The sequence below is a fragment of the Oenanthe melanoleuca genome, chromosome 4, assembly GCF_029582105.1.
Source record: "Oenanthe melanoleuca isolate GR-GAL-2019-014 chromosome 4, OMel1.0, whole genome shotgun sequence".
Classification (NCBI taxonomy): Eukaryota; Metazoa; Chordata; class Aves; order Passeriformes; family Muscicapidae; genus Oenanthe; species Oenanthe melanoleuca.
The window spans coordinates 45,124,121-45,140,959 of NC_079337.1; the positions used below are offsets into that span (position 1 = coordinate 45,124,121).

The window sequence follows — 16,839 nt, forward strand, 5'->3', positions numbered from 1 at the left end:
CCTGAGGTATTTAAAAGCCGTACAGATGTGGCACGTCAATGGTTCAGTGGTGGACGTGGCAGCGCTGGGTTAAGCAGGGATGGGGCGATTGCGCACCCTTTCCAAGGCGGAACACCGTGCCCCAGGGCACAGCCGCAGCCCCGCCGCGGGCCCGGCCGGCTGAGGCGGTGCCCGGGCCGGCCCGCCCTCCGCGCGGGGAGCGCCGGGAGCTGTAGTCGCGCTGCCGCGGGAGCGCCGGCGGCCCCGCCGCCTCCACCGCCGGGCGGAGCGGCCGGGCCGGGCTGGGCCGGGCGGAGCGCTCTCCGGGCGGCTGTGCCCGCGGGGAGAGGCGGAGGGACCGGTCTCGCTGCCGTCCTTCGCTCTCTGGCGAGGCACAAATGGAGGCTCAGTGGCGTCAGGGCGGCCGGGGCCGCGGCCGCGGCAGGCCCGGGGACGAGCTCGCCGCTCGCTCCGGGGCGGCCGCCCGGCCCCCGGCCGCTCGGGGCCGCGGCGGTGCCCGCGCTGCGGCAGCGGGGACCATCGGCGAGGGGGCCGGCGGTGAGTGTCGCGTTCTGCCCTCTGCCCGCGCTGCCGGGCCCCGGGCTGGGGCGCTGGCGGCGGCCCGGAGCCCCTGCAGGTGGCGGGGTCGGGGCTGTTCCCGGGGAAGGGAGGCTGGCGGGCCCCGGCCCCGCTCCCCCGCTGCTCGGCGACCATGTGCCGCGTCCTGCCTGCCGGTTCCTACCGCGGAGAGATGCGGAGGCCTCAGGCAGTGGCGAGGAGAGCGGGGCTAAGCCCTTGCCAGGGCGCACAGGGTTCACAGTCTTCTTATGGGAGCAGACGAGTAAAGTGTGAAGTAATGGATGAAACATCTGTTTCTTTCTGGTTGGAAACAGCATGGGAAGTTAGTGGGTAGGGAAAGGATTAGGTGCGGTGGTGAGGGAAACGCTTTGCTCCGGGCTGGGCAAGGTGCGGGCTTTCGGTGCGCTCGGCATCTGTGAGTGCAAGTTCATCCTCGGGAAATACACCGGAGAAGTGCCAAAGACCGCTCTTTTTAATGGCACTATAGTTTCTTAAGAAGAGCCTTTAAACTTGATGAAACCCCAGGAAATATATTGGGTCTAGTAGTCTAATAGGGAAAGGTAGTGAACTCCTATGAAGTAGCATGAACACACTATTGCAATAAAGATTCGTTGAATTTGAGGGAGATCAGTGAAAGTCATAATTTAAGAAATACCAAATGCTGGAGAAATACCTGTTTGGGACCTGCAGGTTATAACAACTGTAAATTTGTTATTTTTGTGTCTTGTTTGGTTCTTTTCTTCCTCATACGGTGACAGCTGTGTTTGTGTGGGATGTGTGGGTTTTTTTTAAAGTATCCTTTTCATAAAGCAGCATTATAGTTGCTTATATTCTGGTATGTTAGGTTGGATTTGTCAGCAGTAATTGACAGGTAATAATTCCTGCTGTGAATTTTATTATAACGCCAGTGAAGAAGTAAATACAATTTATTTTCTTGTGTGGTATTGGAAATGTAGTGATGTAATACTCTTAAAAAAATAAGATCAGCAAACTTTAAAGAAAAGGACAATTGTAAGTACGTAGCACTGAATGTGGTGTTTACAATTAGCTATCACGGTATTAATCATTGTTAGTATTTTCTCTTAATAGAATTATCTTCACTGAAGAAATTTGATGAAATCAAGAAAGCTAATCAAGCTGCAGCAAAAAAGCTAGTTGAAGACCAGTTAAGCTCCTCATCTGAAGATGATGATGAAGATGCTGAAGTAAAACAAGGGAAGATTTTGGACAAAACATTTACCATTTACACCAGTCAAACCGGTATTTTTTTTTTTTCATTTATTGACTTTTATTTTGGTATGAAAGCATAAGCAATGCAGTATCATTGTATATTAGAATTTTACTGTAATTGGAAGGAAGGCACTCTGTCATGATGGCTTACATTAAAAATTCTTTTTCCCAGCAGTGTATGCTGGCTGTACTTCTTGTCTTTTTGTACAGAAGCAATGCTGTAGCTTTAAACTGTCTTAAGTGTGGCTTTTTAATAATACATGACTGGCTTTATTCAGAGAAAAAATACTTTGCAGCAGTCTCAACATGTACAAAATAACAGATCAAACATTACTGATTGCTTTAAAAATCTTTATCCTTTAAAGATGGAGATGCAAGTGAACTGGAACGTACAAGACAGTACATGAATGAGGCCTTTCAGTCAGGGGCCATGACATGTCTCATCTGCATTGCTTCAGTTAAAAGGAACCAAGCTGTAAGTATTTTACAAAGTTGGAAGTAATCTTTTAGAGCAAAACAAATGTAACTGTCTGAACAGCTTGTGTTATATTATAGAGGTAATTTTTAGGATTGATTGTTTTACAGTGGTAAAAATACTAAATGCAAATTTGGCATCTTTGGATTTTGAAACAGTGGAAGATGTAAGTGGTTGTATGTGTAGCTTGTAATCAGAATATGTCTTTTTTGTTGTACACTTGTTATCATAGTGTAAAATAGCTATTTTTAAGTTTTAGGTAGTAGCAGGTGACAAAGATAAGTGCTTGAATGCCAGTACTTGCAATTGTGTATTCAATAAGCTATGGAGTAGCAAAGCAAAAAATAAAATATTAGAAAGTTAATTGATATTATTGTTAGGTTTACAGCAGGGAAGCTGAGATAAACTTGGCTGTCCTCAATGCTGATCAGATGAAAAAGAAGTGTGTGTGTGTGTCAGAGAAGTTTGTCCTGTTTCATACAGGTACATTTTATATGGGAGAGATTCCAGGACAAATATTTTTTTCTCTTTCTGTTAAAGGTACTTGAATAAAAAACATGTTGGCAGCTGTATGTTTAACATTAAAAAGAAATGAAGAAAATATTTTAAATTCTTATGATAGGTATATACAGACTACAAGTACCCAATGAAACTGTAGTCAGTAACTTCTATCTCAAAAGAAATTCAATATATTTTGTATGAATTCTTAGAATATTTAATCCATGTTCTTTCAGACCTTAATGAATGTGTTTGGTTTGATATTTGAAGTTCTGTGGCTCTTGATAGAATTAGTCTTATCTCAGCAGAAGTGAGATGATTTGGTAACTTGAAAGCCTTCTTTTATAACTCAGTGGTTTTCTAATTATCTTGAATCTGTATAATTACAGCCATTTCTGTTTGTTTACGTAATGTCTCCTCCATAGTTTTAGTTTTGGGAAGTTACCATAGTTCTAGAAACTTAGTCATTGGCACTGTCCTCTGTAAGTTAATGGGGAAAGTCTCTGTATTTTCACAGTATTATTTCATAACATTGTCTTGAGTTATTAAAAAAATAGTTAAAATTTTCTTCCACACTTTTCTTACCAAATTGTTATAGTTTTGGGTAAAGCCAAAGTCATCCTTATGGTTTAATAAGGGAGAAGGGCACAAACTGGGCCTTGGGAGGTGCAGGTTGGATACTAGGAAGGTAGTATGATAGTTGGAGTAGCTTGCTCAGAATGGTTGTGGAGTCCCCATCCCTCAGGACTTTCCAATTTCACCAGGCAAAGCTGTATCTCAACAGAGCTAAGCTGGCAATAGTCCTTCTTTGGGCATCAGTTTGTGCTATGTGACCTCCAACAGTGTGTTTAAATCAACATTTCTCTGATTATCTGAGTGTTTTGGGCTCCGTCAGCCTTGGCAAAAATTTCCCACGGGAATCAGGAAAAATATTATAGGTATGAATCTGTAACAGTAAAACTGCCTGTCTTGATCTAACAGTGGGTATAGTTATCTTTGAAAAACCATTTTAAAAGGGACAGATAGCAAGCTTATGTTTCTTTAGATATAATGGAAGTTCATCAGTGGAAAGAGAAACCTTATTTAAAACAATTGGCACTTATGTGTGTCTGCTTTTTAGGTCTGGAGCTGTTGTGGATGCTTTTGTATATTTCATCTGGTGTGTATCCAAAAGTGGGCCAAAGACAGCCTCTTTCTTGTATCTTCTCCTTTGACTGATGATGATTTTGGGAAAAAAGATTATCCTTGGCCATGGTGAGCTCCTCATGGTACATTTACAAAGTTATTTCTGTTGGGAAAACCATGCAAACTGGTGCTCCTTTAGGAGTAGTACTTGCATATCGTGTGCACAACAGAAAAAAAGACTTTAGAAGATTTACTTTTCTATTGCTTTTTAAAATTATTTGAAAGTTTTTGTTAACATAATTCAGAAAAAATTCACAGTGATATTGAAACCTTGCTGCATCAAATTTGTTTTAACCTCTGAGAAGGTAACTTATTTGTCATGTGTCTCAGCTTCTGACATTTATTTCTACATGGCTTTGAATATTTTTCACTTTTAAAGTTGGCACCATGAAATAAGTTTAAAAAATATTGTCAAATAGCAAGATGTAGGGATTTATTTATTTTTTTTGATCTCAGTGTAATCCAAACATTTTATCAGGTCTTGCAGTTTTCCTTGAGATGGTATAAAGAAGAAGGTAATAATGTGACTGCACGAATAAAATTTCCTAAGCAGGTTTGTTTAGGAAATAGTATCAGTTGTTGGCTGGCAGCATCTCAAGTTGATAATGCCTCTTCTACTATGAACTTGTTTTGTTTTTAAACATAAATGTTTGTAATTAAAAAATACTCCAGGCAAATGGTATTTTATTTTACATTTAAGGACACGCTAAAATGCTATCACTGCTGAGAAATGTTTCATGGTCTGTAATGTATTATATCAGGGCAAATTGATGTTTTATTTGATAAAAATAAGTGCATAGGTCTTTCAGAGTCTGAGGGGGACCTTGTCTGTTGTCTTTTCCTGGGGTAGCCAGCAATGTGAATTGCTTTGTTTCTTCTTCCTTGTGTTGCCTGTCCTGCCCATGGCTTGCATGGGGCTTGTTGGGCCTGTGGCACTTTATAAATTCCAGGCCTCTAGTGTATATCTACCTTTAGCAGTAATGAATTTTTAAATTTCTATCAACATCAAGGGTAAAAAATGAAGGTATACATGTTGAATCTAAATTTTTTAGATAAAATTCTAGTTATTATGCATGGTTGTAATAGCATTGTTAAACTTTGTTTTACATGGCTAATAGACTGCTACTAGTAAACCCCTGGTTTTTTTTAATCAATTTTTTAAAATCTGTTCTATTTAAGTAGGGTAACTGTCACATAGATTCTTTTGATATTGCTTGACATAGAAATTGTTCTGATTTTTTACTGTGCTGATTTTTTGTCTATATATATTCTTAGAGAAAAAAAATTGCATTAGCAGGACAATTCCTTAAACATTCTAATTAATATATTGTGGAATATATAGAAAGACCTTAATTCTGTGTTACTGTATGTTGTTGTTATTCATTACAGTAGTTGTAAAAGTGTTAATTGGTAGCATTGAATCAGTCTTGGGAAACCAAAATGATAAAACCAGTTTTTTTAAAAATTGTTTTAATAAGTTGGGTTTTTTTCACTCCTTTTTCCCTTTTTGTAGTCCAAAATGTAGGTTTGAATACAAACGTTCTGAAACTCCCAGTAAGTATTACTGTTACTGTGGAAAAGTGGAGAATCCAACAGTGGACCCATGGCTGGTACCTCACTCCTGTGGTCAGATATGTGAGAGGGAGTTCAAACCTTCCTGTGGTCATAAATGCTTGCTGCTTTGTCATCCAGGTAAATCCTCTGTGTTTCTTGGTTGTGTGACCTGTATTTAGATACCTGTTACACAGTTCACCTTAACATCTATTAAGTATACTTAAAATTCTCAGAGTAAAAGAAATGTAGTCAAGGCTTCATTTGCTGAATGGTCATTAGCAAGATACTCTTTTTGCTGTAATTAGGACCATGTCCACCTTGCCCAAAGATGGTCACAACCACCTGTCACTGTAAGAAAGCCAAGCCAGTGCCCCGAAGGTGCAGTGCCAAGGAGTGGTCTTGCCGCCTGCCGTGTGGACGAACATTGCTGTGTGGGCAGCATGCTTGTGAGAATCCCTGTCATGCAGGTAGGCCAACCTTTTTAAATTTCAGAGCAGTAGTTGTTTCTGTAGTTAAGAGACATCATTGTTTTACAATTCCTACTGTCAATGTCACTTTGCAAATACATACAGGAGATTGTCAGCCTTGTCCACGTGTTAGTAAACAACGGTGTATTTGTGGGAGACACACAGCAGAGAGACTTTGTGCAAGTCCTCAGTGGCAGTGTGATCAGGTATGTTGAAGCTATCATTTTAAATTGATTTCTCACCTTTTTCAAATTTGATTAGTTGGTGTATTAAAGATTAAAAAAGCATATTCAGTAAGAAAAAAGTGTCTTTTGACTTTTTAAAGTGTAATCAAAAATATAAACAGCATTGTTTGAGATGTAATTGGTGGCTCCATTAATTTTTATAGTAGTTAAAATGTTACTGTTCTAGGATTACCCTAGCAGTGAACTTAACTTTGCATACTCTTTTTCTTGTGCTTGAGGTTGAAATTTCAGCTGTTGCCTTCAAAACTAAGAATGAAACCACAGCTTGCTAGACAAGAGTTTTACGCTTATTTTTAGGACTAGCGGAATGAAAGGTTTGTGATTAGTTCTTTGGTGTCTATTTGCAGCCTGTGCTTAAGACCAAGGCTATGGATTGACAGACTAGAAAAAATAAAAATAATTTAAAAAATTAAATGGTGGAGGGGAGGCTGCACGAGGAGATACTTGGCCAGTCTGATCCTAGTAAGAAAGGTACTTGGCCTCTGCAAATATCAATTAAAATGCAGTTTATTTTAGCTAACACTACAGAGAAAAGGAGTATAATCTAAATAATAGTATGTCCCTTTAAATCCCTGAAACCCCAAGCTGTGCAGCATTGAATGGGCTGTGATAGATGTGCAGCATGGTGTGCAGATCCCATTTTGGTTGTTGAAGGTATTGTAGGATCCTCTTACAAGAAAGCATCCTTGATTGTAATTTCTACAGTCGGAAATACGGAAAGGGTATTCAGATGAGAACTTCTTGCTGCATTTCTAGATAAAGACAAGGACATGCAGATAGCATAATCACTGTACCAAGTGGGAGGTGCCTCCAATCTCTTCTGCTGCAATAAGTTTATCCTGTGGTCAAAGTGTATGTGAAACACAGTGCAAGCCTGAAGGGTGAGCTGTGTGTGCAGCACAGCACAGACCTGCGACTACTCAGTTTTTCTGAATCACTAACTCCTCACTGTACTGTGATCTTCCAGGCAGGATCACTGCAGGGATCATCAGTTTTATTTATTGGGCTCAGCAAATATGACATTTATTAACAAAATTAAGAAAAAGTAAATTTCCAGAAGCATCTCACTCCTGCTTTTTTTTAACCTTGGCTTGTTCTGGCTTGGTATGTAGTTTTATTACATTGTGTTCACTTGGTTTCTCTGACATTCTCAGGTGTGTGGGAAACGTTTGCCGTGTGGCAATCACACATGTGAGCAAGTTTGTCATGCTGGTCCCTGTGGAGACTGTCCTCGTTCTGGGAAAAGGTCCTGTCCATGTGGAAAAACAAGTAAGTTACATTTTTTATTTTTTATTTTTTTTTAATGACAGATTGAATAGAAAGACCTCCAGTCTTTCAGTCAGTAGTTCAGGCTAATTCTGCAGGGCAGGGTCCATAAAAAGTTCTTGTAGTCAGCCATGACAGTATATTAGCTTTTTTTTGCATGGCTTTCATAGCTTAACTTAGCACCAGGGGTTTAATTTGTGATGTGAATAACTAAATAATTCTAAAGAAGCTTTTAAAAAAACAAAAGGCAACTGTAATTTGAACTTACTAGACATTATATTTTTTTCCTAAATATTTTGGCTTTTTTTTTCCCTGAATGTTTGCTTGTGCTTCTGTTCTCTTCATCTAGAGTTTACATTGCCTTGTACAGAAGATGTGCCCACCTGTGGTGATAGTTGTGACAAAGTTCTGGAATGTGGCATCCATAAATGTTCACAGCGCTGTCATCGAGGTCCCTGTGAAATATGCAGACAGGTTAGTCTTACTTTATCAGATTCACATTTTGTTTGGGCTCTTAAACTATGTGCCTGGAACACAGTGCAAGTCACCTAAGGAAATGAAATCATATCTATGACTTTGTTTATTGAAAGCAACATTCTTTCATTATTCCCCTCCCACACTTACACAACTCCAAGGAGTTGAGCACTGTGTTGAGTTGAGGCTGTACCTGTGGATGAGTGTATTGCTTTGGCCTGGTTTTGTTTGGTTTTTAAAATTACTCTGCCCTAAAATACACTTAATTTTCCCCCATCTTTTCTAGCTTCCTTCTGGCTTTGTCTTTATATGATACTCCTTCATTAGTGAGATGGAAGGTGCTGTAACATAGCATTTTTTTTCTTTGTAAGAAAATTAAGTTTTACTGTAATCTAGATATCTCTGGAGCTTCTGTGATCTGACCTACAAAGCCGTTGCTCTGTCAGGTTTCAGTTGTTTCTTCCTGAACCAGCTTTGGCTACAAAGTATAGGTGATAGTATCCGTCACATGACAGCCATGATGAAGGTCAAACCTGCTCATGTACTTCTTAAATTATCTGTATACCTTAAGGGTGAATCTACTTCAATGTGCAGGAGAGGAATTATTTGGTATGAATTTGTTTTGTGGTTACACTTACCATCTTGCATGACACACTTGCATTGTGTATACAGTGTAACGTTACTTTTCCTTGAACTTTCCTTTCCAGATAATAGTGGAACATTTTATTTCCCTTTTTTTCCCTCTTGTATTAAAACCACCTTGTCTTGCTGCCCAGGAGGTTGAGAAGCAGTGTCGCTGTGGGAAGCACACCAAGCGCATGCCGTGCCATAAGCCATATCTGTGTGAAACAAAGTGTACTAAAATCCGGGATTGTCAGAAGCACCAGTGCAGGAGGAAGGTTAGTGCCATCTTTCCCAAACAAATGCATTGTTTAGCTGACTTTTAAAAAAAATCTGCACAAAATCACGTTACTTTGTTGCTGGACCTCATGTTATTGAGTGGAAAAAGGAGTTTTCTTGCATGTCACTGAAACTAGTTTTCAGTGTACCAGAATTCTCTGAAAAGGATGATGTCAAGTAAAACTCACTGGCCTTACCAATAGGGAGGGGATTTTGATGAATCTGCAGTTCCTGATGGCAGTTTTGCTTTCGGATTCTTGAGTAGTCACTGATACTTTAAGCATTCTGCAGTAGTTAAATCCATTTATTTCCTTACTTTGGAGGAAGAGCTGGGAATCGTTTACAAATTTGTCAGGGACACATGCTTTATTTTTTACAGCCTAGCATTCTATCCCACCTTCTAATGCACAGCAGTGCAAGCAGCAGTGGTCTGACAGTTGGGAATTGGAGTTTTGTTTTCTGTCTTGTTTGAAGTCAAAAGGAATGATTGATACTCAGAAGTATCTTCTCAGTTTATTCACTAAAGAGAGCCTGAAAGTTGTCTGCTATTTGTGAATTAATATATTGTGAAAGTTGGACTACTTACCACAAGCCGATATGAGAATATAGTTTTACTCTTAGGTATTTTTGAATATTATTAGTAGAGTGCATTTATTTTGTGTGAAAAGATTCAAAACAAGTAAATGAAATCTTGACACCTCTCTGATGAAAAATACAGGTTTCTTGTTGGAAGGAGGGTACCTTTCAAGTTAATAGAAAAGATGATGTTCTCTCATGATATGGCATCCACTGAGTGATGGTTTTTTGAAATGTTCTGATGCTTTCACGTTACTAATTTATTTAAGAATAGAAAATAGATAATTGGTCTTGAAGTTACCTGCCTTTACTACAGAGGTAAAAGGTGTATTAAAAAAAATGTTAGTGACATTTTTGTTCTGGGGACAATATAAAAAAAGTGGAAGAAATTGCAGAATAATGAGGTAAACTTTTAGATGGCCTATCTTCTGAAATTATTTGGGATTAAAATATTTTAATATTTTGAAATTTTAAATGTTCTTATGCTTTTTTGAAGCTCTCTGCCTTTTTAGTGTGTTGAAATGCTGCATTCAAATGTATGTTTTCTTGTTGTTTTGTAATTTGAATTTTTTTTAAACCACTTTATGAGTGGCCTTTTTTCTGGAATGAGTTTGAGGAAATTTAACTAAAGTGCGCTGACTTCTTTAAAATAAGTATTGAAAAAATGAGGTTGTAGAAGAGGGAAAGTGTATACCAGAAATGTCTGTTTCCAGTTGTTAGATTTGATGATTTTTTTTTTTTTTTAATAGTGTTGTTCTGGAAACTGTCCACCTTGTGATCAAGTCTGTGGGCGGACTCTTGGCTGCAGAAATCACAAATGTCCTTCAGTCTGCCACAGAGGTAAGAACAGGTGAAGAATCCATATTGTGATGGATTATTGTTTTGGTTTTTTTTTTTGCCAAATTTCATGCTTGCATGACTGTGTGTGGTGCTTAATAAATTCTCTCCATTATTGCTTGTGGGCTTTGTGGAGGCAGTGTGTTTGAAAGTGCTTAGAACTTCAGTTAGTGGTTTGAAAGTGGTTAGAACTTAAGGACTTGCATAGTGGCAACCTGAGTTTTTACCTGGTGATTTTGCTTAATACTTTTCCTCTGAAAATGCTCTTGTCTCCTTTCCAGCTGTGTAATACAAAAGCCATGGCTTGACTTCCTTTCCCCAATATTTCTGTTCACTGAATATGCATAACAAAGTCCAAATGCATGCAGAAATTTTTTTAATCAGCAGAAAGACTGTTGCTGATTGAGTCTGGATGGTTTTAAAAAATCCTAGAATGCAACATGTGGTACAAGAGGGCTTAAAAAATATGATGGAATTTAAATGTATATTGGTATCTTATTGGTAAAAGAAAATAAGAATTTGTTACTGACTATAAGAAGGATAACAAAAAAGTTTGCTTCTGAGTCCAGTGACCTTGGTTTGAAAGATGGTGGAAACGGGCAAAATTACTTGGCAGATTGCTTGACATTTGCTTGGTAGGGGGTTAAATTGAAATGACTGAAAGATTGTCTGGCTTCTCAGCAATTTTCCCTATAGAAGCTGCTGCCCTGCTGAAACAGCAGCCAAGTAGCCTCTGTAATTTCACTTAGTATTCTGAAGTATAAATTGCAGAGACTCAGGAAATAAATCACAACTTGTTCAGCCAGTCTTCCTTCTGAGGCAGTGACTCTTAGGAGGAGAGAACAGGTAAATGTGGCAGTTGTACCTATTAACTTGCTATTAAATCTGTCACCACAAACTAGCAGTTTGGGTTTTCTCTGTGTACTGTGCCCCTTTTTCCCTTTCCTTTCTTCTCCATCCCCTGTAGCTCTCTAAAATCTTGGAAATATGTAATTTTTTGTGTACTGTCAGAAGAAAACTGGTAACATTGCTTTTCTATATTAGTTTGGTTGATAACATAAATCCTAGAATAAAATTCTGATTGGAAAACCAAAGAACTAATGCTGTATTATAGGATAAACTTTTATGTTGAATGCTTGCATTTTACAGCCTGGCTAAAAGAGACAAAGATTTCTAACAATTAACATGGAAACAATAAAGCAATGTCTGTAAGAAAACAACAGTGATCTTTAAGAATGTAAATATCAAATATATGCACTTTGCAGAGCAACTTATCAAAAGTTTATTTACTAACAGAAGTTTCATATTATTAAGGTAATGACTGGATAATAATTTATTTTCTTTTCTAAATTCTGTGTTTTAACAGAATACAGTCTAGTACACTTTGTAATATCTTCATAAATGTTTCAAAGTATTCCTAATAAGGGCAATTAAAAGAATTTTAAAATATTTATATTCATGCATTTCTCCCTATATTCCAATTTTTTAATAGGTATGAAAGTGATGATTAATTCTTTTATCTATACTATGTAATACCAGGTCAGGGTAATTTTCCTATGAGCTTTCAGAAACCAGTGACCACTGATTTTAAAGACAATAGATGCTTCCTAGAAAATAACTTCTCAGATGGACTCCTTTAAAAGGCAGAGGTTGGTGATAATAAACACTTGGCCTTTAGTAGGAGTCCCTGAAAGAAGGTAGCTTAATCTATTCTGATTGTGGTTTGGGTTTTTGCCTTTTTTTTTTTTTTTTTTACTTAAGTATTTATCATGCTTGCTGAAATTTACAATGTTGGCAGGGAATAGAAATGTTTTGCTTCCTACTGTTGTACATTATAACACTTGATTTGAGAACGGTGTGCTCTCACCTTATCTTCAGGCTCTCTGAGTCTCTGATCCCTGCCTTTCTGTATTTTTGAGTATGTAGTCAGTTGTCTTCCTTAATAGGTGAACTGAGTGAATTGTAGACATATTAGCCACTCTGGGCAGTATAGCTTTAGACCTTCAGTTTATTTTGCAAAAGTAGCTGGACAAGCTTGAGAAGTGGGCCCTTGGGAATCTCAAGAGGTTTAACAACCAGATGGAAGGTGCTGCACCAGGTGGGGCAGTCCCTGGTGATGGCTGAGGGATGAACAGATCCAAAGCAGCCCTGCTGAGAGGCTCTTATGGGTGCTGTGAGAGGCTGGACATGACCCAGCCGTGAGCACTGGCAGCCCAGAAAGCCAAACGTGTCCTGGGCTGTATCCAGAGCAGTGTGAGCAGCAGGGGAGGGAAGGGATTCTGTGCCTCTGCTCTGCTCTGGTGAGACCCCAGCTGGAACACTGCATCCAGCTCTGGGGAACCCAACATAGGAAGGACATGGACTGTTGGAATGAGTCCAGAGAAGGGCTGCTAAGGTGGTTACAGGTGTGGAACCCCCTCTCCTGTAAGGAAAGGGTTAGAGAATTGGTGGTGTTCAACCTGGATAAGACTGGCAGCCTTCCAGTCTCTAAAGCAGCCTACAAGAAAGAAGGGGGATTTATTACAAGGGCAGGTGGTGGCAGGACAAGGAGGAATGGCTTTAAATGAAAATAGAATATGTTTATATTAGATATTAGGAAGGGATTTTTTACTGTGAGGGTGGTGAAGCATTGGAACAGGCTGCCCAGAAGAGTTCTGGGTGCTCTATTCCTGGCAGTGTTTGAGGCTGGTTGGATGGGGCTTTCACCAGTATGGTCTAGTGAAAGGTGTCCCTGCCCATGGCAGGGGGTTTGGATCTAGGTCATCTTTAAGATCTCTTCCAACCCAAATGAGTCTATGTTTCTGTGCATTCTGAACATTATATTGTTACTTAATTTACTTTGCAATATAAAGACTGCAGTGCTTCCATCCTTTTCTTTTCAGCAGCCTTCTGCCAGTGAGACATCTGCTTCTTGAAATGCTGCTTTTCAGATCCTGCTAACAAGTCAGAATTGCTTAAAAATTTTTGCTGTCAATAACTTCTGTTTTCTTTAAAGCTTCGGAATGCAACATGATTAGTAAGCTAAAATCCCATCTTTACTTTTTTTAGAAGATTCGTATTGCTGTTTAATTACTCAATAATAAAACTTAGCAGTTGGCACTTGGTGAAGAAATGGTGTGGGAGAGTAATAAATTAAAACATAGACATTTTACAGGTAAGAGTATTTAAAATGCATCAGATTAGTAACATTATATAGAGATGGAGGATGCTTTCAAGGAAGCAGTCATTATACATAGACTGAACATTAATATCATACAAAATCTGCAAAAGTTTATTTTACCAGTTTTTCAGTGCCCCTTTTTGAATTTAGATGAAAGATGACATTTCTTCATAGGTACGTAAGACTGAAATACAAAGAGAAAACATCTAAGTGTTGTGTGACCCAAACAACTGGGCTTCTTTTTAAAATATGAGAGGGAGATTATTTCTGACTTGCTTGCCATATTATTAATATGTTTATTTTTAGGTAGTTGTAATCCATGTCCGGAGACTGTAGATGTGAAATGCAGTTGTGGAAAAACTGTCATTAAAGTGCCCTGTGGCAGAGAGCGTACCATCAAACCTCCCAAATGCAAGCAGCTGTGCAGGTCAGTATAGAAAGTGTGTCTGTTTCCTCTTCTGAAGTGGAGTTTAAAGTCATTAAAGAGAGTACTAAAATGTTGGAATCAGTGAGTCCCTGTCCTCGCCCCCCCCTCAGTAAAATATACCTTGAAAGGCAAAAATTTTTCCTTCTATGATTACAGTTACTACTTCTCAGTCTTCTGTATCCTTGACTAGGCAGATGGAGATTAGCAATAATCCTTCCTATCAGATACCTCTCTGACACCAAGGTTTCATTTTGCCTGCTTCATGGGGAAGGTTCTGTCCAACTCTGTAGTTCAGCTCATTTCTTCAAGTCATCTCTGGTATGTTTTGAAGTACTTCAGTGAGGTAGTTTATCTAGAAAACTTTACTAGCAAAAGGAGAGAGAATATTTTCTGCTGAGGTGTAGCAAGATTATGTAATGCAGAGTAAAATTAGGATTGAAACAGCTGTTTGAATATGTAAACACAACTTTGATTTTTAATTTTATTTAGAATACCTCTCTAATTTTATTGTAATGTTAACTACCTGCTGAAGGTGAGAAATAAACTAATTTTAAAAAACTACCACAAATTTGTTAATTTCAGTTTTTTGTATGTTGAACATACTTGCCCAGTAACTTTGTTTTTCTTGCTGTCATATTCATTCATTCTTGGATTTTACTTCAGTCGGCCACCTACCTGTCACCATTCTACCCAGGAGAAACACTATTGTCACTTCGGGCGGTGCCCTCCATGTCGCCAGCCCTGCCAGAAAACCTTAACCTGTGGCCACTTGTGCCCTGTTTCCTGCCATGATGAAGCACTTGTGAAGCAAACTGGCTCAGTAAGTAAAAAACAGTGAAAAATGGTGTATTATTTGTGTTCAGAACAGTGAGCATCAGTTTGACCTGAATCTTCTGTTTTGAGGCTTTTGGAGTTCAGAGTAAACACATAATCAAGCACAGAGGTACGTGTACTGCTCAGCATGGTGCTAAGTGGTTCTAGCTCCTTTGTTGCAATCTAAGTAATTTTGTAATGCATAACTGAATTGCTCAAAAAATCATAAGATTCCTGTTCGAGTTGTATTAAAAACATTTAATTTCAGCTTCAAGCAATTGCTTTTGACATAAGAACAAAAAAATTAATTTTACGTCTGATATTTACAAACTGTCAAATTTTGCACAAGTCAGAAATTGGTTTTTAACATGACATGTGTTATAAACTGCGTGATGGTAATTGAACTAGCTTACTAATTGAAATATTTTTACCTTTATTAGCTGGTTAGAATTTATTTTACTGGTCTTTTTCATTTGGCTTGGTGGTTAATTTTTAGCACAAGGAACCACAGGACTTAATTTTCTTATCCTTAACCAGGCTAAGGATGAAACTGTAATTTTTTTGTCTGTACGGGATGTGGAGATTTCCATTAGTAAAAAATTAGTTACTAGAAAGTGAGTATCTTAGAACTGGAAACACTTTAGATGTTACATTTACTTATGGTCAAGCAGATAATTCCATTTGTGTTTTGCATTCAACTGAGCTCTTTTGCTCTTCAGCATCAATCTGCAGGGCCTTGGGAACAGCCATCTGAGCCAGCCTTCATTCAGACTGCACTACCATGCCCTCCCTGTCAGGTTCCTATACCAGTGTAAGTATAAAAATAAAAACCAATTTACAAATAGTTTTTTTTTTATGGACAGATAGTTATTTTGTGTCTCAGAAGTTATTAGAAAAAATAAAAAAACCCTCTTTTTTTAAAGAATAAAATTTAAAAAAAAAAATCTTTTCAGACTAGATCTCCAAAATAACTGAAAAATATGATGTATTAGTAGAGACAAAGAAGATAGTATTTGGAACAAAAGCAGGTGACTTTCTAAAAGGTAACTGATTTCATATACAACTACAATTAATTTGCACATGAAACAAAATTTGAGATTTTTATTATAAAACACAGCAATCCAAACAACTGTTGAAAAGGAGGAGGCATTGAGCTGCATAGATGGGGGATTTTCTTAGTTTGCACTTTTAAAAAATAAAAGTTCTAAGTCCCCTAAACAAATATGCATTTTGTAAATCTCTGATTTTTTTTTTTTTTTTTTTAACAGGGAGTGTCTTGGACAACATGAGGTGAGTCATGGAAACTGCCCTATGAACTATGGCAAATACCTTACTTTGTCAGTCTGCAAAACAAAAAGCATTAAAAAGAAATAGTAGATTTTTAATACATATTTTAAAATCAATGAAGTACCTTAACACAGCAGCTTACATATCAGAAGCTACTTTAATTCCTTTCTGAAAAATGTATAACTCTTTGATTTTGTAGAATTCTTGGACAGAAATTGAAACTCATGATTTATGTAGCTCTTTGTGTTTTCTTGCAGGTGTTTAAATGGTGTGTTTTTTTGGTGGTCTTATTAAATATTTATGCTTTTTTCCCCCTCATTCTATAGCTAATATTATCTCTGTCACACACTCTCGAGTTCTATGAACTGCATTGTATATTTTAAAAGGATAAGGAACATAACGTCATCATGCAACTTGGATCTAAGCACACATGGATGAAATCAGACAGTATAGAGAAAACTTCTTTAGTGTTGGTTACTACCTTGTCTTTCTGGTGTGTAGTCTTCTCTAGTTTTAGATGAAGTCACTCTCTGTTTTGGCTTACATGAAGGAGAATCTAATTGATGCTTAAATAGCTGTCATTATTCACAATGTTTTCTAAAAGTTATGAAATGTAAGGAATTTTTTCTTGATTTCAAAAGATGATTGCTAAACTAATTAAAAAAAACATTCTGCTGTTATGGCTTTGTCTATGATGTGTCACTGATGTGTCTCTCATAAATTCACTGTCAAAGCCTGACTAACAATATTATAAAAAAGCCTAGGGTCATTTTAAGCAGGTAAATGCAAAAATATTGACAATACCTCTTTTTTTTTTTTTTCTTTGACCTTTATTAATAATCTCTTGATGTGTGTTATAATGGTGCCTTAATTATGTTGTGACATCT

General features: G+C 38.0%; 1 protein-coding gene across 1 annotated transcript in view; it reads left to right on the forward strand.

The window, feature by feature from the left end:
* The first annotated feature begins 234 nt into the window (after positions 1-234).
* NFXL1 (nuclear transcription factor, X-box binding like 1) overlaps positions 235-16,839 on the forward strand; it is a 44,894-nt gene continuing 28,289 nt past the window's right edge. The window contains exons 1-15 of the mRNA XM_056490225.1: positions 235-537; positions 1,648-1,818; positions 2,154-2,263; positions 3,882-4,015; positions 5,460-5,638; positions 5,806-5,967; positions 6,073-6,173; positions 7,367-7,481; positions 7,828-7,952; positions 8,729-8,851; positions 10,178-10,268; positions 13,732-13,852; positions 14,516-14,672; positions 15,385-15,476; positions 15,934-15,955. Of these exons, the coding sequence (XP_056346200.1) occupies positions 378-537; positions 1,648-1,818; positions 2,154-2,263; positions 3,882-4,015; positions 5,460-5,638; positions 5,806-5,967; positions 6,073-6,173; positions 7,367-7,481; positions 7,828-7,952; positions 8,729-8,851; positions 10,178-10,268; positions 13,732-13,852; positions 14,516-14,672; positions 15,385-15,476; positions 15,934-15,955 (1,863 nt within the window). The 5' untranslated portion in view covers positions 235-377. The remainder of the gene's footprint in view (positions 538-1,647; positions 1,819-2,153; positions 2,264-3,881; positions 4,016-5,459; positions 5,639-5,805; positions 5,968-6,072; positions 6,174-7,366; positions 7,482-7,827; positions 7,953-8,728; positions 8,852-10,177; positions 10,269-13,731; positions 13,853-14,515; positions 14,673-15,384; positions 15,477-15,933; positions 15,956-16,839) is intronic.